Consider the following 24,894-nt stretch of genomic DNA (forward strand, 5'->3'; position numbering starts at 1 on the left):
ATTCAAGATATTCCCAGTGAGTAGACACCCTGATAATGCCAAGCGTGAGACAACATATGCATCAATGGAATCTGTACCTGCAAGTCTTGTTCTATAATGAAAATAAATATATAGAGATGCTTAAAGTTCTTTCACAGAGGGCCATTTGATGGCAAAATGTCAAACGACGAAACTAATGCACATGGGAAATGTACATATCTATGATACTTCAGCAAGAAGTAAATGAATTTAATTAAATATTTTTTTTTATTTTAACATTGAAATGTATCTTATGCAGATATGTGACACTTCAATGTTTGGCAGTGTAAGAACGCAAATTGATTGGTGCTACAAAGATAGACTTTCATCAAGTGCTCCTACTAGCACTGAAATTAGTGCGGTATAGCAACAAATGACAAAATAATGTTAAGAAATGTCCAGGCTGAGCTGATACCCTTTTAAAGTAATTCCAATTCAGATGTTAATACCAATGCTTGAAAACTGTAGCAATTATAAGTGAAATTAAAAGAGGGGTGGGGGAATGATAAACAGGTAGTTCCAGACTCTTGCTAATCTTCACCTGTCAATCACCTGTCATTGATGGAGACCCATTAGTCAACTATCATTTATTTTAGGGGTTTTCTGTAAATTAAAAAATATATATTTTCTTGTTATTAATAAAGCAACTTTTCGGTGTTATCATTAAAACTAAAAGTTCATGTCACTACTTATATCCAATAGTCTACTGACATGTTATAAATTGACAAATTGCCAAGAACAGTCCATTCCAATTCATACAGTAAAATCAGTAAATTAACTAGCTATATGAAACACTGAGGATATAACTTATTGAAAAATTATGTGAAAACTGAGTCACAATCTGGGACTGAACCTGAGGGGTCCAATTCTAAATCACATACCTCGATCCATTCTGAGTCTCCTTTTGTAGATCCTTGCTGTTTGTTGAGCAGGAGGTCAATCAGGTTCTGAATTTCTGAATGAGACAATTCTGCCTTGTGAACAAGTGGCACAAGAAGATTCACGTTCACAGATTCTCTGCTGCTACCTGAAGAAAGAGGAAGCAAATTAGTATGGTCTTTTAAACAGAGATATCACCAGTTCTTATCTTATATAGCACCTCAATGTGTATATATACTGTATTAGGACTAAGCTGGCACTTATGTATAGGTATTGGCCGATACCACTGGTTTGGATTGGATTGAGTTGGTGTTTTAAGTCCACTTTATGCACAGTAAGGCTAATCGGGACTAGACCTACAGTTTAAAGTGGAATCCGAACCACTATGTGCCTCCACCGGGTATTGAACCCGGGACCCCTTGATTACAAGGCAAGGATGCTACCACTGTGCCATCGGGAAGGTCCCCACCCCCCCGATACCACTGGTATCAGTAGGAATTTTATCGGCGATGCAGGCAAATGCTTTTCCAGAGTCCACAAAAATGTTCTGGGACACTTTTGCCAAGTCTGTACATTCTAAAAATTATACAAAATGCACGTTTTCCATTATTGCAGCAACAAGATCGAAGGGAAACATATATTTTGTGATTAAATAATTAACTCATGCGAAAATATGAATATTTTAAAACAATATTTATTGCAGTTATTTGGTGACATATTAATTAACCCATTTTTTGCAGCAAATTTTTATTTGGATGAAATTAATTCAACTTTACATTCGATTACTGTTAGAGGCACTGACAATGCAAAACAAATGCCATTTTTTGTCAATATACAGGGTGGCAATGAAAATTTGGGCATTGCATATGTGCAACATGAGCGAAATGAGGTATAAAAATGTTATAATGGGAGAAAATGTGTTTGCCTTCTATGAAAACGATTTTATTGTCACTGAAACATACAATCGCATTTTTAGAAGTTTTTATCAATATAAAGGAGTATAAATACATATATGGAACACTTAATTGCAATATTTATTCTTTAGAGCAATAGTAACATTATATACTATGAGCACTAATTGTAGTTTCAATTAGACTTGTACGGAATTTTTGCAATACATAAAACAACAAACATTGAATCTTGAATTACTTTTGGATCACTACATGTTTTTATATACCCATTTTTTAAACTCTCTATATACTTATACAGGTCTGCGATATTACAATTTTGTCGATTAAGATTTTTCCGTGCATTTATGAGATAAACGTTCTACACAAATTGTGTCTGAATATGACACTTTCAGCATCTTCGCCTCTTTCAATTATCAATTTTCTTCTAAAAGTGTCCAACATCTCCTGATAGAGGAGGCAAAGAAATCATTCAACTTGGTAGCCCCGTAACAGATGCAATCTTACAATTTGTGGCATGTAGCAATTCTCTCAGTAGAGTTCGTAAACATGTTAGTAATGGAATTTATTTCTTGAAATTGATTGTGTCTTCAACAATTAGCTGTTGATTGTTAGTTGACTACTGATCATCATCCATTGTTACAGATCGAGAATGTACTTCTATTTCTTCTACTCTGTCAAGAAGGAAGTTATTCTATTTCCCCTACTGTGTCAAGAGGGAAGTTATCAGTCGCAATCATGTCATCATCACCTTTGTATTTATCTGTAACTTATCTCTGGAGAGAAAACAGCAATGTTTGCTTCCAAATCTGTAATGCCCGAGTGATTAGTTTCATTGATTTTACTTCATTTTCTGCCACTTTTGGCTAATAGCGAAGATGAGGTGTGACGATATAATGAAATTGATGAAAACACTCATCCCACTCACTAAAAATACATATGCCCAGGCCAGGATTCCAACCCAGGACCCCTGGATATGCTGTGCTAACCACTCCACCATGGAGATCGTCAGCTAATGCTTCAAGTGTGGTCAACGTTACATGATACATAGTTTTTGTATATCGTACGTACTTCTATCAGAAATGCAGAATGAATGTGGTAGGACAGATTCCTAGATGGAAGTGATTTTTCTATAGCCTTTTACGGCGATGTTGCTATAAGTTCTTAAAATGTTTAAAAAGATAGAGAAACTAATGTCCCAACTATGAAAATTGTGTACTTTTTGGCCTTTCAGTTTAGGTTTCCCATTGGAAGACTAGCAGATAAAAGAGATGCTGGTACTACATCTCTTAACCACATCCTACAATACATCTTCAATAAAGCTCCTCTTGGCATCATCTTCAATGTGCATATTAGGTGACAACTAGAAGAAGAAGAAAGTTGATACTCCGGCCTGAAAACAAAACCTAGGTTAGGGCTTCGAGATTAAAAGAAAGGAGTATATTCTGATTTGGCACACATGGGAGATGTGCTTCAAAATTTCAGCAAATAATGCGGACTCGACTGGAAACTGTACTTAAACCTGGGTCTCAGGTATGCAATTCCACAATTTAATACAGGTAAAACAACAACAGCAAAAAAGCAGGGCTGGCTTCGTAGCTCAGTTGGTAGAGCAATAGCACTGTATGCCAGAAACCTAGGTTCCAGTCCTAGTTGAGCCTGCATTTTTCACTGAAATTTCCGAGAAAGTAGTAGTTTTGAAAAATGATTAAATAATATATAAATATATAATATTGTTTCTGTGGGTGCAGAAATTATACAATCTTCTTTACATTACAGCCATAATTGTTATATGAATCCCTCTTTTTTTCTTTTCATCCAATAATAGTTTGGGAAGAAGTACCTACATTTTATTAAATTCCTGGATCTCTCATTTATTGTATAATGTTGAGAGAGATTAAAATAAAATAAGAAAAATCATTTTTGACAGTGGTTTATATGGACTATAACTGGCAACTATTGGACAAAAGTAACCATTTCTTTTAGATTTCAGTTTCTTCAATTAATTTTACTTCTTGTGATTGTCTTGTTTGATGTATTAAGATATTCAGGATATTTCAGCAGTCTCCAGAAGTTGGCATGCTAGGCAGTTGTCCAGTTCACCTGGCCCTTCTACCATATCTGCTTGCACCACCCAATAAAAATGCACTCAGGGCCTTGGTCTTGAAATGCTGTTCCCCATTAAGTTTAACTAGATTTAAACTGGCAACTTTCAATATTACTAATCACAAATAATAATTGCTGTATCATACCCAGCCCTCAGTACTGCGCTTGGTATGGGGGTAGAAAGTTAGAATAAAAAAAGTTTAACAAAAGGGGAGCTTATAATGCACGGGCATCTAAACTTTTCATATACTGGGCTTACTGGGCTAATGAATCAAGTTAAGGACTGGTTGCAAGTCATATTATATTTTACTTATACCAAGCATATACAAGATTCTTTCTTTTATCTATCAATTTTATGTAATCATCATCCATCAGTCCATTTCTGAGATTATCCTGAAGAGGTATAAATGCAACATAAAATAATAATTTTGTTACCTGTAGGTATTATGCACTTTACAATTATTTCAGAAAATATCACACCCTGTCCCTTTTAACATTAATTTTAACATTTTATTAAAAATAGTACAAAATACTCTCACCAAGGTTGAAAAATACTCTCACTTTTAAGCACAAACTTATGCAGCAAGCAAGCTAAAGTTCAGAGTTTGCCATCACTTACTGATACTAGGACAGTGTCAGATCAGAGTGTGTGTACTAAATGAGTGATAATATCTTGCCTTATACATTATGTTTGTACTAAAGACAAATGCCTAATAAGATTCAAACTACTGTAAAGGCTAAGGTGGGCCAATTAACACATCATGGCAGGATGGATGTGGCCCACAGGCCATAGTTGCAGAGCTTCTGTTGTAAAGGAAACATGTTGTTAGAATCATAGTAAAAAGATGTCAAAATATTGATGTGTATTCTAACTTATACTCTACTTATGATGTTCACATCTACAGTCTGCCTTCCTACTGTAACAGCAGAGCAGTACGAAGCCAGGGATCATAAGTTACAGTTCTGGGTAAGACATGGTCTGTTTTGCTGTTTGTTCCCTCAGTTCATCTATTTCATCATTCCCTCATCCAGCCTCATTGTCATAATTAACTTGGAGAGCTAGAAGGAGCGGAAATGTGTCGCACTCTCCTACGTTTCACTTAAGGAGAAAAAAAACTGGTGCATTTGGGGTTGGTGTAGATGGATGAAATAGAAGGTTGAAACGAGATGTGTAGAATTGAAGTACTGCAAGGAAGAAGTTGTAGCTTCTAGCCAGCTAGACAGACTCTTAAGCTCCAGCATGTCAGACGGGTCCATGTGCTGATCTCTTCTTTCCTACATTTCTCTAAAATGGATCGCAGTACCAGGGTTAGTTTTATTTTTTAATGTTATTTTTATTTACACCAGTGTTTTTTTCAGTTTGTTTCAGTACTAACAAAAAATAAAACAGTAAATGCTACTATTAAAGTTTTTTTATTTTTTTATTCTTGCTTCAATGTTTAGCCATGAACTCTTGGACCTTATACAGAGAGGTGATGACCAAGAAAATTTCTAGCACAGATTTTATTTCAAATTATGAAAAGAATTGGTTGCATCTTGTGTGACGAAAAAAGAGAACAGATCCTTCTCAGGCCAATCGGTGCACCCCTAGGCAGTGGCACTCGCAAGACATGCCGAATTGGAGGCTGTAAAAGGAAGAATAAATCCAGAAACCTGTATGATCTGTAACAAGTACTATGTGTGGACCTTGTTCTTGTTCTGGACAGGCGTAGTATAACTGCGGTCAACACTGATGCCTCTGGTGGCTTTGATTAATTAAAATACAAAGATTGTAATTTATGATTTACTGGCTATGATTAACACAGTCCATCTGACCGATTTGTTCCACATATACCCCTTTATTATTCGTTGTCGGAGGAAGAATTTTGTAAGGAACTGTTATAGTGATGTAAAATTGAAAAAATAAACAAACACAGAAGTTGTTTTACGCTCAGGATAAGAACAGTGGAACATATTGCAAGGAAAAACTGTACCTGTCAAAATGACAGGTTAGTTCTAATTGGTAACTAGGAAATCACCATCTTCCTAGTGTTAATATATTTACATACCCGATTACATAATTTTGTTATTATTTTTAACACCATTCATTCAAGGAAAAGATTTGGAAGTTAGGGAAAAATTTTAATCATGAAATTTGTGTTCTGCAACCCCTCACATAAAAATATTATTTCTGGAATTTGAAAAGTAATAGAATAAAGTGACCGGACATCTTGCTTTCAACGAGACAGTTTCGCTCTTAATATAAATGTCCCTCTGTCCCACAAAACTACTAGGAGCCACTGGATTGTCCAGCTTTTCCACTTTTACAAAATTTGCTTTAAATTTTCCACTTCATGAGATTATTTAGAAGCATTCAATGGTCATTATAGGTTATCCTTGGTCATTGCCATGAAGGACAGAAATGTCAAGCTTCAATCATCAGTATTGATTCATGCCACTGACATTGATTTTAGATGCTGATAATCGAAATTTGTCACTTACGGTTTCTTTTCACAGCTGTTTTGTTTTGTCACATATTCTACCACAAAAAAAAGAGATGTGCATCTTTAATCTATGGTTTAATCTGAGTAATCAGTAGATACTATATACAATGCCAAAATGGAAGTGTACCTTAACTGCTTGCCTTACAAATTAATTTCTAAAATTCAGTGCCAAATTTTGGAATTTTTTAAATCCCGTTTCTTTGTTCTATATTGTATGCTCTCTACTGAGAATACATATTAACTGAAATATAGCTAAGAAGATAAAATATCTATATATAAAAAACTTGTTTTATTATCCCAAGTTAACTCGAGCTTCACACACATGCATGAAAAATGTTCATTTTCATGAACATAATGTAAAAACTTATTTTTACAAAAAGTGTATAAAGTACTGCCTCTAAATATTGCATATATGAAATGAAAATTTAAACAATTCAGTTCACTCGCTCACAAACATTATGTAATGCCGACCCAGCCAGAGGCAGGAAACAGCGATGGACGATGATGACTGGGAGGGAGGGGGGGGGGGGTGCAAAGACAGTTTACTTCCCTTTGTAGATAAGGTTTAGCATAGTTTGGGGGGGAAGTGACAAAAAATGGGGGGAATGCACCCCCTAATCGCCGTCACTGGTTGGCCTAATGAAGGATAACCACTTTTATCGTCATAATAAACGTAAACATAATATCTTGCCTTCAAATGTTGTATATACGTTTTTAAAATCTTACAAATAGTAGTTCCGATTCTGAAATTATTAGATATTAGATAGGCACAGTATGGCAAATTCTGAAGCATGGAGCTACACATAAGGAGATTTTGCAATCTTGGCAGTAGTAACGTGATTCACTGTCAATCTTCTTGTCTATCTCTCACTCTGCTACACATTCCAAGCATCAAGCTGAGTAAAGTGCTGATGCTAAGTGGACAATTACTTAACTTCACAGCAGAGAGCCTCTCACGAGTTTGTACAGGATAAAAAAATTGAAAAGGAAAAAGTAGTTTGGTCTGATTATACTCGGGATAATATAAAATGTGCGCCTAGTACCTGCCAGAGTTTATTTGGGATAATAAATAGCGGTTAAGAAAGTAACCCACCTAACGTACCCATCCTGCTGTACAATAAAATCATTTATTTCATCTGGGCATTGATTGAACAACATAGCCAGATGTCGGACACACCTGGTACTGCCCTCTGACATGACCAATGTTGCCAGTGCACATTGTAATTTTGAAAAAAAATAATACTTTTTTTATGAATGTGCCGAAAATAACCTTGTAAAATCAACTGTAATGCAAAAAATGCATAACAGTTTATCATTCTCATAACAATTCAATAAATACCCACACAGACCCTCGATCCACATTCGAAATTTTTGCAAGTGACTCCACCACAGTCTTTTATTCATGTTTGTCTTTACTTCGTACAAAAACTCTTTTACTTTTCCACACACTGATTGGTCATGTATAGCATGATTTTCTTGCTTAAATGTTTCAAAAATATCTACATTATAGAGAAAGTTAATATCAGCCTTCATGTCCTTATCGCTTTTTGTACAAAAGTTGCATGTTCAAAATCTCTGTTGTGTGACTTTTTAAACACTCTGTACAAACAAGCATCCTTTCATAAAGGAAACCGCATCTGAGAGTGGTGTACAATATGTCACATGGGGAGCAGGTTTTAGTGTTGCACTATATGCTTCACATGATGTAAATAAACATTTAAAGAGCAGTTGTTATAAACTACCCGAATCCTGTTGAAACTAAGTAGGACTTACCAGCTTTTTAAACTCCAATAACTCTGACAATTCAGAGGTGGCAGCTGATGAAGGTGTATGGGTTTACCAAACTATAACACAAAACAATGTTTCCACTCAAACAACTGTTCCACCAAACTCATTCAGAAGTGTTTTGAGCCTAAATTTAGATGTGGGCAAACAAAACACAAATCTCTTTTACAAGAGCAACTGAATACAGTTATGTGATACAAAGGTGTCAACCAATAACTCAAACCACAGAAGTGTAAAACTGTTACCAGTATTTGTCAGTTTTTTTGCTCCACATGAAGATGTGCAAGGGAAACTTTTGGACCTTCAGGCTCAGCCAAAGGAAACATAAGAGTTAGTGGTAACTTATCTGGAGAAGGATATTACACGCAATAAGCTAAGTCGCAAAATTGGGGATCTTTTGTGGAGACAACACTGTAATACTGATTTTAGTGGTGCATCTAGGAAAGGGACTAGTAGCATGTACAGAAAGTGGACAAAGAGATCTGGTTGGTGTAGGATGTGGTGCACACATTGTGCACAATGCAATTGTGAAAATACTATAATCATAGTTCTACATCTATACTGTGCGGGTACAAGCATTAAAAGACTTCTGCATGTTTGTAGACATCAAGTACCATCTGGTGTTGAGCTATAGCAAAACTACGTACATGGCTGGCACAATGTCCAGTGTGAAGAGAATATTGGATTTTTCCAGGGATTGAACTCTTATTTTTTGAGTCCATGCTGGACACTGCTTGACTCAAGAGGTTTTTGAAGACACCCTCTCAGAAGTGTGGTTTAATTTTGTGCATTCCGTTCCGAAGCTTACACATTTCATAATGCTGCAAAACAAATTGAAGGCAAGGAAATATCAAGTGTGAAAAATAATGAAACATGTTCACGACATGAGACACCCCTTGTAGAACAAGGTGAAGCTGATGTGTGTGTTATTGAAAAAGCATTGTTTCTTTTTTTACAAAACATGTATAGAGTATTTTAATCAGTGGTGTGGGCACTTCAAAGAACTAAGCTTTTTGCAAATTCCAGTAAAGTCAGATTTGCAATGCAGCATAGGTTTTATTGCTACAGAGGGGTTGTTTTCCCCAGAAGATGAGACATGCCTTTTTGATTAATTTAGATTTGTGTTTACTATGTGATCAGAAGTATCTGGACACCCGCCTGAAAATAAAGTACAAGTTTGGGCTGCCCTCCATCAGGAACACTGCATCCACCCTTAGCCTTGATGACAGCCTTCACTCTCGCAGGCATACTTTCAATCAGGTGGCTGAAGGTTTCCTGGGGAATGGCAGCCCATTCCTCGTGGAGCGCCGAAATGAGAAGAGGTATCGATGTACGTCGGTGTGGTCTAGCACGAAGTTGGCATTCCAAAACATCCCAGAGATGTTCTATGGTATTCAAATCAAGACTGCGCAGCCCAGTCCATTAGTGGGACGTTGTTGTCAAACCACTTCCCCGCAAGACCTGTAGTATGGACATGTGCTCGGTCGTGTTGAAAGACACAATGGCCATCCCTGAACTGGTCTTCGATGGAAGGCAGCATGAAAGCGGTAAAAATGTCAAATCAAGTTTGTGCTGTGACATTGTCACGTAAAGCAACAAGGGGTCAAGCCCCCTCCAGGAGAAACGTGACCACACTGTAACCCCGCCACCCCTGAATTTCACTGTTGGCACTATACAGGCTGGTAGATGTCGTTCACCAGGCATTCGCCACACCCACACCCTACCCTTGGATTGCCACATTGTGTACCGTGATTCATCATCACTTCACACAATGAATATCCACTGTTCTACGGTCAAGTTTCGACGCTCCTTGCACCACGCAAGGCCGCGTTTGGCATTTCCTGTGTGATGTTTGGCTTATGGGCATCTGCTCGACAATGGAAACCAAGTTGGCGCACCTCGTGCCAAACGGTTACGGTGTTTGGAGTAGATCCTGATGCAGTTTGGAAGTCCTGTGTGATGGTGGCGATGGATGATTGACGATTACGCTGTACGACCCTCTTCAACATTCGACAGTCTCTGGAGGTCAACATGGGAGGGAGGCTGGCCTGAACACTCTTGGGTTGTACACGTCCCTTCACGTTTCCACTTCACTATAACATCAGAAACAGTAAACCTAGGAATGTTTAGGAGGGTGGAAATCTCACGCACAGACATCTTACACAAGTGGCACCCAACCACCTGACCACGTTGAAAGTCCGTGGGTTCCTCAGACCGTTCCATACTGCTGTCTCGCACTGTCTGCAGACTACTGAGATAGCTGACCATGTGTTCCATGCGGTAGATGGCAGTACTCTGTTGCCCTCTATGATAAACACACATTTCACGGTGGGTACGGATACTTTTGATCACACAGAGTATGTGAACAATGGCAAAGTTTCTGCAGTGATTGACTCTAATGTGCTGACAAACAGTAGAGTGAGTTATGTGTGAATACATTTTCTCTCTCCCAGGTACAGTGCTTCTGTAGACGGTATGTTTTCACTAATCAACAAAATTGTCAACCTCTGAAAAAATCAAATGTCGTTGGGTTCACTAACTTTTGTTTTGGTGTGTACTACAGCAGATGATCAATGCACAGTAGAACCATCTTCTGCTGTGTACCATGAGTTAACACTATTGCCATAAGCCCCATACTGTACTATAACTACGGATCAACAATGAGTATCTAAGCTAAATGCCGGTGTTACAAACTGTAGAGCAAAATCAACTCAACCACAGCAGAATTATTACAATATTGGAAATTTCTTCAGGAGGCCAGGTACTGAAGATTATTATTATTATTATTTAGTTTTAACAAAACTAATCCTAAGAGATTAAAAATTATATGGAACAGATTATGTCACTGATTGTGCAACTAAACACAGCTATTGCATATATGACAATTGTTTACACATCTACTCTGAATTCTGTTTTCATGTGACATGTTTCAACTCTTGAAACAAGTGCCTTTTTCAGGTCCTTGCTTAAGCAATTCATGTTAACAATGCACAGTATGTCAAGAAGTTCTGCATCATACGCTAAACAACAAAATTTACTTGCCCTATGCCAGGTCTGTGCAAGACTGGCTGGATATCATGTTCTCTGAACACTGGATTGAACCTGTTGAATGGAATCGCTGGATTAGAATTCACTGAACTTTGCAATCAAGCCCATCTCCACACCATGATCGAGGACGAATGCCATGCCACAGACACATATTATGTTCCCCATGTACTGAACAAATGTGTGAACTCAAGAGTAGACTTACTGAACAAATACTGTGATTTGGCCTATGATGCGGGACTTTTTGGACACCTTGTAGCTATTGACATGTACACATTAAAAATCATGTGGAATAATTCAATGTCATACTGTACTATTCACAGATTGCTGAATTAAGGACCTAACAAAGGTACTCGTTCAAAGAGCTGAAATGTAGTTTTTAAAAAAAAGGAACCACAGTAGATATAAAAACAATTATTTTCATAAGGAGTAGACAATTAAATGCAACATCATAGCTTCTCAAGTTGCTGGAATACATATTCTTCACACATAAACATGCAAGGAAAATCAATTATTTTGTCACTACTCAGCTATCATGCCTGGTTCTTATCTGAAAATAAGATCACTAAAAATATGCAAACAGCAGAAACTGTTGCATTCATTGATGGAAACAACAGTATTAGACAATTCCATAGATGTCTCAGGCACCCAACTTCAAATAATCATTGTAGTAAAAATATTTTGTATTCCCACCATTTGCAGTTGGGTATAAACCAACTGACATACAAGTCCTTTGCTCTTTACACAATACTGCATTACTACAGCCGATCACAAAGATGCACAATTGCCAATTGCTGTATTCATTTCCTCTCTTTTTTGCAATGTGAGGTTCAAGAATTGAAATAAAAGTGCCATGAGAAGAATGCATCTGCTCCATCACTGGCACAATTCCGTTCCTCAAAAACACACAAGCAGAAAAATATAATGAAAATAGCATGGACAATTTGCTTATTTTGCAGTATGTTAATTTTTATGCAAACTGTCTTCTCCTAAAGGAGGCAGAATAGCGTTTCTCACATGGAAACAAAAATATTCTTGCAGTCTATTGATGTTTCTTCTCTTCCGCATCATGAGTAGAGCATGACAATATATTTAGTACAAACAAGAAAAGAGGGAAACCTTGCAAAATCAAAATAGGTTATCATTTGCAAGGCTCATATAAGTACAATGATGTCGTGTAAAATTTTGCTCTTTCCACTGAAGAATAGTTGGTTGGTTGATTTGGTGTTTTAAGTCCACTTTATGTACAGTAAGGCTAATCGGGACTGGACCTACAGTAGCATTTTATAGGTTTCTCGCGTGTTACTCACAAATCCAGAATATAGAAAAGGAAAGTTAAAAATTGTACTTACGTATGTGAGTATAGTGCTCTTATTGTAGAACGACGTTTCAGAGATTGACTATCTCTTTCCTCAGGTTCGTATAAAAACTAAGTACTTGGCATAGTACTGCGTCAAAAATGTAATATGAGGATTGTGGTTAAGGGTTGGTTAGGGTACATTTAAAATATTAAGTTTTTGCTATTAGAAGGAAACAGGAATGTGTATTAAATATTATGGGAGATACGTTGATGATATCTTGATTATAGGAAAGGGGGTAGCACTGAACAAGGTTTTTGAAGAATTAGAAAAACAAGACGAAAGAATAAACTTCACTAGGGAAAACTTAAGCGATGGAAAAATCTATTTCCTGGATCTTAGTATCTTGAAAGAAGGGAATAGGATTAGAACAGGAGTACATCATAAACCCCTATCGGGGAACTTATATGTTAACAAGGAATCGGCGCACCCCGAAATAACAAAGAAAAACGTATTCCTTAACTTTTTTATTAGGGCCGGTAGACTATGCAATAATGAAAAAGAAAAAGACAACGAAATTCGGTGGATAAGAAAAACAGGATTAAAAAATGGATACACAAATAGAGAAATGGATAAGATAGCGGAGAGAGCACGGAAAATTATTAGGAAAGAAGGGGATCAAAAAGAAGGGGAAAAAATCAAAAATAGGAGGGTAAAGTACGTTGGCATCCCTTACCATCAATCCGTATCGGAAAAAATCGGAAAAATAACGAGAGATTTTGGAATCGTTTGCGGGATGAAAGCACCAAAGAATGTAGAAAAATACTTCACCGATTATAAGAAAGGAAAGACAACTAGGGAAATACCGGAAAAACAGAAGGGGGTTTATCGAATAGAATGCCAATGCGGGAAGGAGTACATAGGACAGACGGGCCGAAATATGGGTAAAAGATGGAGCGAGCATGAAAAGGACATAAGGGAAAAAGTTCCCAAAACGGGTCTCTCAGAACATATTTTGGAAAGTGGGCATAGAATCGCAAAAAAAGAGGTAATCAGAAAAGAGGGGAGGAAATTAGGAAGAAACGTGTATGAAACAGCGAGTATTTGTAGGGGGGGGGAAGAGTAATCTTAATAGGGACGAAGGAAATTTGGAAGAAGGGTGGATCAATTTCCTCAAAAAATGGGATAAAGCCTGGAAGATTGAACCCAATATCGGTTTCCACGTCACTCCGGAAGTTATGCAAGCTGCAAGAGAGGAACGTGAATTCACGTTGGATTTGTGACGTAATAAGGGGAAACGAGAAAATTAAGGGGAGGGGAAATATTCGTTGAGAATTGACCTTCATGTGGATAGATAAGCACAGTTGGGTAGGAAAGGCCAAACCTGCAGGTTGCATTGTGATTTATGCAGGTTTTTTAGAATTTTAACTTTCTTAACTTTTTTACCTGTGAATAGGTCTACTGTACAAGTTTTATTAGGGAACGGCTTGGTTTTTACGTACTTCTAATAGCAAAAACTTAATATTTTAAATGTACCCTAACCAACCCTTAACCACAATCCTCATATTACATTTTTGACGCAGTACTATGCCAAGTACTTAGTTTTTATACGAACCTGAGGAAAGAGATAGTCAATCTCTGAAACGTCGTTCTACAATAAGAGCACTATACTCACATACGTAAGTACAATTTTTAACTTTCCTTTTCTATATTCTGGACCTACAGTTTAAAGTGGGATCCGAACCAATGTGCCTCCACCGGGTATTGAACCCAGGAACCCTTGATTACAAGGTGACGACGCCACTGAAGAATGGCATGAATTAAATGGCCAAACCTCATGGTGCTCTATGAGCATGATTTATAGCCTTATATATGCCAAATGACACTAATAAATTAATGTCAATTTGTGTTCAAATGTTAATAATGCAGGAAATGAAATTAAAAATTAAAAAGGAGGCTTAAAAACCTTCCTAAGTGAAATTAAAAGTGTCAAATGTAAAGTGACCTGCACAGAATGAACACAATTCATCAAAATGGTAGGAAGATATTAAAAGCATATTCTCCAAATGTCCTTTCCAAAAACTAGAAAAACTTAAAACCATGTCATCTCCTTGCATGATATGATGAAACTGATGGAGGGATACTCACACAGAGCACCCATGCTTAGGTTGGGATTTGAACCCAAGACCCCTGGCATCATAGCACACTGTGCCAAAGAAGTCGACCACAGAAGATTAAAATAAGTCTCAGGATATGGGAGTGAGAATATTCAAGCAGGAGATGCAATATTGATACAGCATTATATGACACATGAAAAGGAGGGTGGCCATTGGCAAGATGACTTGTGTCCTACCCAGGGCCAGGAAGAGGATCACCAGTTTCAACATATGAAGTTTTTTCCTCAGTTCTGTCCCATTCTTCCTAGCAGATATCATGGAGAAATGAAGAAAATACATTCTGTAGTATAGTGGACTTTGACATCACTGTCTGGCTGGCAGCAGCATCAGCTGCATCATTGATGATTCAAAAAGCTATGAATTGTTATGCAGTTGAGGTACAGAGACTGGCAAAAACTGGTAATGCTCAGCTCTAATGGTGATCACTGTTATTAACTCTAAAATTAGAATGAAAATTAACTTTCATCAATTACCAATTTTATCTTATCTGAATAGTGGTATGGTACCAGTTTATTTAATATTGCTTAGTAGCCCACATGATTTCCATAGGATAACAAAAGTTGCTAATAAGTAGTTTTGGGTGTTCTGCAAATCATGAGGGTTAGGAAAAAACAAAAAGAAGAAACATGTGCTTCATGCACCGTATGATAAGATTTTTCATGCTTTATTCACTGTCTTCATATAGTGCCAAGCTGGAGACTTGTCATCACTTTTTAGGATTTTCTTTCACTGAGCCTGAATCAAACTAAATCTACTATGAAAACTTTGGAAAATTAGACACTCAATAAGCAGGTGGTAGCAGAAGGACATCTGTTCATACCAACAAATGCTTCATACTTACATTTTCTTACATAGTTCCAGTTATTCACATTAACAAGAACATAAATAAAAATCTGTAAACGCATAATTTTTGACCAAGATAAAGTATTATAGGTATGTTTCAAGTGTAAATCTCTCACAATAATTAATCAATATAAAGTGACGAATATGTACACACTCAATTGAAAATTCTTAATTTTCATTTTCATATTTTACACAAGAAAATATAACTAAAAGTAACAACATACACACACTTCAAAACTCAATGGGCTCACAAGTTTTCACCCTGTGAAATTAGAAATTCTGAATCCAATATTCACAAAAGTGTGTAGCAGGCATTATGTACACAATGCTATGCTGTTAAACACAAAGTCACAAAGTACAACAATGAACCTAAATTTGATTACAATGTTGCGAAGTGTCAATGAAAAGGAACATTTTTAAATGTGGACTGATGTTAGTTACTTATTGCAAACCACACGTGTATGCTTTACATTAGAATACATATAACTGAACAATCCACAAAATATTTAGTGTTTGACAACAAAATTAACATTTCACACAAATACTTCATTCCTAAATGCATAAGCAAGAGATTTTCCTCTCTTCTATTATTGCTTCGTACTTGAGTTCAAAATCTAAAATTTATCCATTACATTGCACTAGGACAATGTAATGAAATACTTGTTAGGCATAGACATCATTCAAATATTGAACATGCGAGTTACGAAATACAAGAAAACTTATGTAAAAACTCAAAACTTAGCATAAATGACACAACATGCTTTAAAGCTCGAAATAATCAAGAATACTGTTTGTTTGTTCCAAGTGAGTACATACACTGTACATAATGGTGCATTGGGTTATTTCAGGGAAAAAAAGAATGTACTACAGAGGGAGTGTTATGCCACATGGCAATTTCGAAGTATTGGTATTTGTATTTTGTGGCCCCCATTTATAGAGGAAGTGAACAGTAACTATAAAACAGTTTACCTGAGGTGGTACGTTAATTACTCTTGAAAAGCTACACTGGTACTAGCTTCAACACTCTTTTTTTACACATTCACCACTCTATATTTTGAATATATAGATTACAATTTATACAAATTAAATATAGCATATTATTTATTATGTTAATAATTTTAAAAAAAACACATGGCACATTTTGTTATCTTAGGGAGCTTTCAGACCAAAGTGACAAGGGACATGGACTCTCCAGTCTGTAAAAAAGTTGTTTCTTCAGTTTCACGCTAGTATTGTAACAGATGAGATGGAGACAAGTTTAAAACAGGCATGCATGGTGAAGAATTGCAATTTAAATAAGAACATCAAGTATTATACATTAACTAATTAATTCTGATAAGAGAATAAGCACAAGTGAAATGAGAGCAAGGACTTGACCATGACTGGTACAAATAGAATGTGGAGGAGAGAAAAGCAATGGGTTTGCCATGTGCATATTACTTTTCGCAAGTGTTTACATGATAAATAATCTAACTACATCCTGAGAATAGGTCAGATTAAGACTGCAATGTGGGAATAATCAATCATGATGTTCAAAAGACCAATTTGATTGTGATAATACATACAAATCCCCTAGTATATACAAATATGCAAAATACTTTCAGAATTTGAGTGCAAAAGTAGGAACAATGTAGCCTGATGTCGCAGATATATACACTTCTAACTGCTTGAATTTTCAAGTTTACTTCTGTTCTTCCTCATAGCCAGTAAAGTTGGTTTCACATTTAATTTCATATTATATTAGAATTTACAGATCCTAAAGATAACTTCAGGCAGGCTTTAAAATTTTACATGACAGCGAAATTAGTCTCAATTATCTTAAATCTGGAAGAAATTTGAAAATATGTGATATTTTATTTGGATTCAAAGTCCAGGAAAATTCCTTCTCAGACTTCTAATCTTTATTCTACTGCTATCAGATCCTTGGGAGAAACGTGTTATTAATTATCTATTTCTTAAGTAAACAATGTGTTCAGCAGATGGGAAATAGCTGATAAGTTCCAAAAGTACACAGCCTTTTTTTTTTTTTTTTAGCTAAGAACTGGAGTTGGGTATCAAAATCTGAATTAAAAATTAACAGAATCTGAATCCTGCAGAAATAAAATCCAGGATTCAGTATCAGGATTCCTTGGATCCAGGATCCATTATCTGAATCTCAAACATGGAATCCAAATCATGGATCCAATATCCAAATCTGATAATTAAATTCATTTGAATCCAATATATGGATGTTGAAATATTTGGATCAGTCGTTCAAAAAAATACTGAGAATCTTTGGAACATCTTACAAGACCTCTCAGGACCCTAAGGGTGATTTCCAACTGAATGACAAGCATCAAGAGAATTCAGCACAACCTGCTCACTGGAAGAAGCATTCTCTATGCCCAAGCGGCAAACAGACTGAGGTGATGCATGATACAGCTGATCCAAGTGTTACAGCAGCAGCACTATAAAGTATGAAATCCACTATCAACAGCCAGCCAGAAGCTGTAATGTAGAGCTCATCAAAGGAGCAGTTTGTGGTAGTGGTTGCAGAGAAGAAGCTGTACAAGTGAATTAGAAGCTTCACAAATGGATGCATGATATATTTGTGAATAGGAAATAACATGGTGAACTTGGTTTGATTGATTGATTTGCTCTATTTTACTTCGCTTTTTGTGCCACTTTTGGCTAATTTGCGAAGATGAGGATGAGTGATAATATGATGAATGGACACTCACAAACATCCATGCCCAGGCTGGGATTGAACCTGGGACCCCTGGAGTCATAGCATGATGTGCTAACCACTCTGCCACGGTGGCCAGAATGGTGAACTTTGATCAGAGGCATCATAGAGAAATGTTATTTCTATAAAAAGTTTATCTTGATTTTTCCTGCTCATTTTCTCACACAGCAACACAAATGTGTGTTCAGTGAACAAACCTGCACCATCATGTCTAGGTGGTTTGAGACAAATGCCCACACCAGATTCAATTTTCAGATAGGCATTCCAATTTTTTCGCTCATGTGAAACCTGAAGCGAGGTGAACAAATCTGAACCAGGTGCTTGTGGGCTAGCTCCCATTTGACATCCTTCAAATCACTTTGCCAATACCATTCTGTGCTGTGCTCAACCATGCCAACAATTCATAATGGATTTCATGACTAATAAAGTGAGTGGGTTCTGCCTGCACAGGTTTGGCTAAAATCGCTGCTTGTTAAAGACATGCATCGCCTGCGCACTCCCTCTCAAAGGGACAGCTCCTGCTTAGCGAATTAGTGCAAGTGGTCCCAGGTTTGATATTCACTGAGGATGTTGCACCACATAGTTCAGTTCAGTTGGTCAAACAGAGATTTCTCTCATTTCCAAAAACAGCTACTTTTGTTGCTTTCATTAGGTCCCTGGGTCCAGTAAAACAATGGGTGATTTCATCCTCCACAATGATCTCATCCTGACCATGCAATTCAATATTGCACCCATTAGTGTTACACTACTAAACTCTGTGACACAGCATTGAGTCTCATCACCACTGATTCCTGACCTTCTAGGCTGGACTCCACTACTATTATTTTCAAGTAGCTACCCAATTGCTCTCAGGGTGCTGGATCACCAGGGATTGAACCTGAAACAGCTCACACCAAAGGTGAGAATGCTAACCATTTAGCTAAACGGGAGATAAACAGTGTTACAACCTCACAGAAAGTGTTATTTTCATGGAATTCTGTGATTTTATCATTCACGCTGACATACCAAATTAATGATTATAAAAAATAACGAAAAGGTGTTCTTTCCATTCTTGCATGAATTAATGAAGATTCTCACGTAAGAACTAAGTAGAAGTATGTTGCTCAGTTACACATTAACTAGATGGAAACATTGTCACATCATACTAACATTTAAGCTGAAAATGGAATTTTTGGCTTGCCATGCTACCCTGAACAAGCTGCAAATGACATGCTTCTATTTATTTCCAGCTGATGGCACCCAAAAACCAGGTATTATCAGTCACTCAGTGTGGAAGTGGCTGAAGAATACATTTCAAGCAACACTGCTTGAGGGAAAAGATTATTGGATATGTGTGAAGATGATGAATCCTAGCACCAAAAAAAAAGTTATTACATTCTCTCCCTTACAAAATTCCTAGGAATATTAGTGAGTGAAGAATCAAAATTTTTCGATTTATGCTCTTTTAAGTTGTATTATATCATTTGAATATGAAATATATATTTGAAAAATTTCACAGGAAACCTGTATACTATACAAATTTGCTTAGAATCATCTTGCATGCTAAGAGTATTTAAAAGTTATTTTAAATCTAAAAGCAATGATCACAAATGCACCTATTTGCGAAAAACTTAAATCATGGATTGCATTTCACATGCAGCATTCTCAAGACTTCAAAATGAAACATGGAAAATACATTGAAAAGTCTGAGGAAATATATACATTTGCTGTTTAAAATACAACAATTTCATTATTGTTAATAGTTTTACTATTATTGTAGTTCTGTTGACTAAAATCTGTAAAGATAAATGAATTTTATAGAATGGTTATAATGATTTCAGTGTTAAGTGGTTTAATTTTTGCCACTTAACTTCTTATCTTTCAAGAAGGGTAAAAAGGCAAAGTACATATGATTTTCATATAATTGCACCACTATGTGTTGGAGTTCCCACTTTCATTTTACACTATCTTACAAATATATTTTTCATAACTAACACTTGCCATTTAAATCTACAACTATGTTTGTGTATATGTGTGTTATGTATGTTTGCTCATGTTCAACATAATTTTATTCACTTTCACAGAAAATAATGCATTTCATTTCAATAACCTGTATGATTAGAAAAGTTCTTTGTTATGTTCAATATTGTTCAAACTGACAATGAGGTTACATTTTAACGCTGCCATCTTGAAGTTTATGTTAAAGGAAATGCACAGTGCAAGGTAACCAAAGGTTTCACCACTATCAATATTGAGAAGTACCATGGGTATCGTAAAAGGTAGCCAAGTGCCATACTGAAAACTTCATGCCCCCCTTGCAACAAGGCTACTTTAACAAACTAGCAATTAAGTAAGAACATAGGCAGTAAGATATTATCTATTGCAGTGCCTGCACAGCCAAGTGTAACATTGACCCAACATTGCGAGGGCGATTCAAGAGCTGCTTGCAAAAGAATTGTATTTGTGTTGCATCATTTTTCTGTCACTTTAGCGAATTGAGACCATGAGAATGAGTGATAAGATTAGACTGATCCTGGGACACTCACAAAAGCAACATCCATGTGCAGGTTATGATTCAAACCCTTCAGTGACAACTGAAGAGACATGGAAATGAGGAAAAGGGCATACAACAGCAGCCAAATGCCTTGATCACACCTCACATCAGAAAGCTGCATGGCAGGATACAAATGTCATGCCATGGAGTTTAGCCCAGTTTTACTTGAAGCTTATCAGCAGATAATGGAATATCATTATATTGGTAAAATCACTCCAATTTACCAAACCAATATTTTCAGTCAGTAAATTGCTGTCTCCCATATTGTGTGTATAAAGGAAAAATTCATCTACAGTATTTTTTGTCAATTTCTCAATATCCAATTTATTTTTCTAATAAGACACACATGCCATATGGTCAATTGAGAAAGAATATAAATATCACTGAAGCTCTGCAGAAAATATTGGCCATTTTATATATATCAAGATATCGTTATGTTTGTGGGCCTGTAATTTTCTTGGTACGGTGGGACAACAAACAAAAGAATCTGCACTGTGCAACAAATTGTTAATATTGCAATCATTGGGGTGCAGGGAGACAAGTGAATGGCAAGCTACATGCCAGTCAGATGGAGGGATAGTGAGTGGACCAAGATGAATAGGTGGAAAGTAAGATGCACGAAGGCTTGTCATCGAAGACTCTTTTGTTTGTGGTCCCTTTATACTCATCTAAATCTCCATCGTTTCTGAAGTTATCTTGTCTGGTGCATGATATCAGAACACAGATGCTAGTACCATTGTTATCTGGCTTTCTAGATCAGAGTCCCATATTTCTACTCTTCAAGTGGCTCCCTAATTGCCTTATGATGACGCTTCAAACAAATTTCTGTAGCTCCCACCAGGAATCGAACCTAGACCTCTTGATCAAAGGCATGGGCACTAACCATTCAGCTGTACGGATCTACTGATGCCAATAAGATAATGAACATAATTCAAAAATAAAACTTATGAAAAACAGTGGTTCAAGCAGGTTATTTCACAAAAACAGTGATTCAAGCAGGTTATCAAACCTTGGTGCCTGGCATTCCATGCCAGCACTTTACCACTGAGCTATGCACCCAACTCCACCACAACTTATATCTCCAGAAACCTCCTTTAAATGTATTTAATCGTTTCAGTATTAGATGAAACCAAGCACCAAAACATCTTCAATATGAACATAAGAAGAACCTTTCTCTTAATGAAAGTTACATGACAACTACAATGTGGACATTTCACACAAACGTTAAATACAATAATACAGTTGTGACACTATACTCCAATGATTAACCCAACTTACTCTTAAGTTGTAAGCTTTGGAACACAACAAACTCCCTACTACATATAACAAATGACTAACATCAAACCCAGTCAAAAAATCTGTGGCAGAAATACTGTTTTTTCAGGAGTACCAAACATCAAAACACTACAATACAGCTTACATAATGACTAGTTTTCATTCATATCCATCTATGTAATACTGAAATTTTTGTACACCATAGTATAAACCCAATGTACACTTTGAATTACTTTAATTAACATAATTAAATGATGGTTTTACATTCACATTTTTTTCTGCCAAACAATCATTACAGAAACTTACAAGTTTTTGAAAGAAAACATTAATCCACCTTCAAAAACTTGTTACAACATTACAAACATAAACATGTATGTACATAGAAATTCAATGCTAATTACAATATCATTATTTACATTACTACAGACAAAAAAAATATATACAATTAACTGGCAAAATTCTCACTAAAAGCATATTTAAACATGCATAGATTCATAAGTGACCTTCAACTTGCACTGTATTTACTTGACGAAAAAACAAAGGTGACATTAGGGAGAGTATATGTAAGACACACTGAGTGTTCATCAAATTCTGACTAGTGAAGTATGAACGGTCATTATTATATGAACAAGAATTTAGTTCCTACAAACACATGAAACCCTGGATGTGCAGATGCATGCTGTCATGTTAGGACATGTTCAATCTTAACATTGACACTACTTGAATCCCATTTGTTGCACCATTAAGTGACAATCAGAATGTCAAACAGGGGTGCCAACTTTTCAAACACATTGGGTGTAAACACTTGAATTAGAAGTCACAAAAAATCCTCATAAAGTGTCCTTTCCGTGTATTGTGATATTAATGCCCACCAGCAATGCATTCTAACTTTTTTTTTAAATATCTGTTATTTACTTATTTCAATAAGCACTTCACCATGAATCTCAACAAAAATATAATAACATCAACACAACAAACTACTGGGTGGGCATGGATGGTACCACTGATGTTAAAAGTCAAAGTTTTATGTATACTTCATGCTCAAATAGTAATCTGAACTAGAACTACAATTTAAAGTGGTATCTAAACCCAGAACTCCTTGATTAAAGGTGATAGCATTACTTCTACACCATCATAGACCAAAATTGCTTACACGCCATCAGAGACCCTATCAGGAGAAGTCTGAGAGAGTATTACATGCTAGTCCTGCACAGCTCAAAATCATCAAATTTTTGGCACAGGAAAATGTTGCTCCATCTAAAATTTGAGCAGCTCAGGAGTAAAATTAGGTAACCCACTGAGAAAAAATGAAAGTGAGGGTTGATCCATTGCATTATGAATTATGGTTGATTGATTTGGTTTATTTAACTTCACTTTTTCGACACTTTTAAATAATCACGAAGATGAGGGTGAGTGATGATATGATAAAATTGATGAAGGGACACTAACAAACACCCTTGCCCAGGCTGGGATTCGTACCTGGGACCCCTGGCATATAGCACACTGTGCTAACCACTCTGCCACGAAGGGCAGGTTATGGATTACTAGTTAACCGGGTATCTCCATATGATTCTATCAATGGCCAGCTACTGAATAAACTTTGTTCACTATTGCATAGCCACAGGAGACTGTAGCAATTAGATCCATCGAACAGTGTGCGAGTTGCTTTTCTATCAGTTACAGCACAGTTCAAATTTGAATGTTTTGAGAATGAGACCATGTGAAGAATAAACCAAAAGCTCACCAGCACAACGTTTATGCTTATGCGCTGAGCAACACTAGACAGTAATACACTCACACACTCTCGCTCACTCTCATACCCTCTCTCCCTTGCACCCTTCCAAACATCCTGATAATTATCACTGCTTAGTGCAATGGAGCAAAATGACTTGCAATGTTGACGATCTGGTACTTGTCCTAACATGGCACTGCATGCATGCATCATCATCTTGCATTGCTAGGAAGTAAATTCTCATAAATATCTTACACCTTAACTTAGCAGTGCAATTCAATGAACACACTGGTGTTTATTCATACAACTTCATAACTCAAACTGGAAACCAGGAACAGGCATGGTGACTACTCACAGCAAAAGGGTACTTAATTTAACAGGCAGATGTGTTTCATTTGGGGATGTAATAAAATATCACTTTTCTTGCTAAGGTCTCATGCTGTAATGGTGAAGGTCAGGGCCATTAAAATATAATGGAATATGCTAATTGTTTTTTAAATGTGTAGAACAAGCTGACAACATTCACCTAATGATGTAAGAAAATGCAGACAAAAGTTACACTGAATGCACTCTGCACATCAGTGTTAAGTGTTTCATTTAACATGCATCAAGAACCATCAACGGTCATGCAGGTATTGCAAGATGTGCCATGCACGTTGAAAAAGAGTCAAATATGTACAAACATGCGATGGAACGGTCTTCCATTGTAGCCTTGCACAAACAGCCCAGCTCATGTGACTTAACATCACCTCACCCATTGTCAACAAAGTACACTGTTACAAAACTTAACACTCGAATCGTAACATTTATATTTTCTTCCCTGACTTGAAGGATGACTTATACAGTGATATTAAAGTGTTTTTTTTTTTTCGTAATTGCATCTTTATGATCACAGAGGGAGGAAAAATAATCTTCCCCTGGCGATATCTTCTTTCATTATTCTTTCGGTACATCATCTGGGAAAAAATGGACCTTTTTTCCTGAAAGAAGTTTCAAATCACAAAGGTGTGGTGATTGTTTCAACAACATGTTAAGTAAAGAGCTATCACTTGTTAACTACTCTACTACATAAAAAAAAGAAGAAAAT

General features: G+C 36.5%; 1 protein-coding gene across 7 annotated transcripts in view; it reads right to left on the minus strand.

The window, feature by feature from the left end:
• Positions 1-24,894, minus strand: part of alt (SMC superfamily domain-containing protein aluminum tubes) — a 233,372-nt gene that overhangs the window by 65,946 nt on the left and 142,532 nt on the right. For all 7 annotated transcript variants that reach the window (XM_083118594.1, XM_083118597.1, XM_083118600.1 and 4 more), the window contains exon 5: positions 900-1,045. In XM_083118594.1, coding sequence (XP_082974720.1) covers positions 900-1,045 — 146 coding nt within the window. The remainder of the gene's footprint in view (positions 1-899; positions 1,046-24,894) is intronic.

Source organism: Lepisma saccharinum, chromosome 3 (genome assembly GCF_977018435.1).
Source record: "Lepisma saccharinum chromosome 3, izLepSacc3.1, whole genome shotgun sequence".
Taxonomy (NCBI): domain Eukaryota; kingdom Metazoa; phylum Arthropoda; class Insecta; order Zygentoma; family Lepismatidae; genus Lepisma; species Lepisma saccharinum.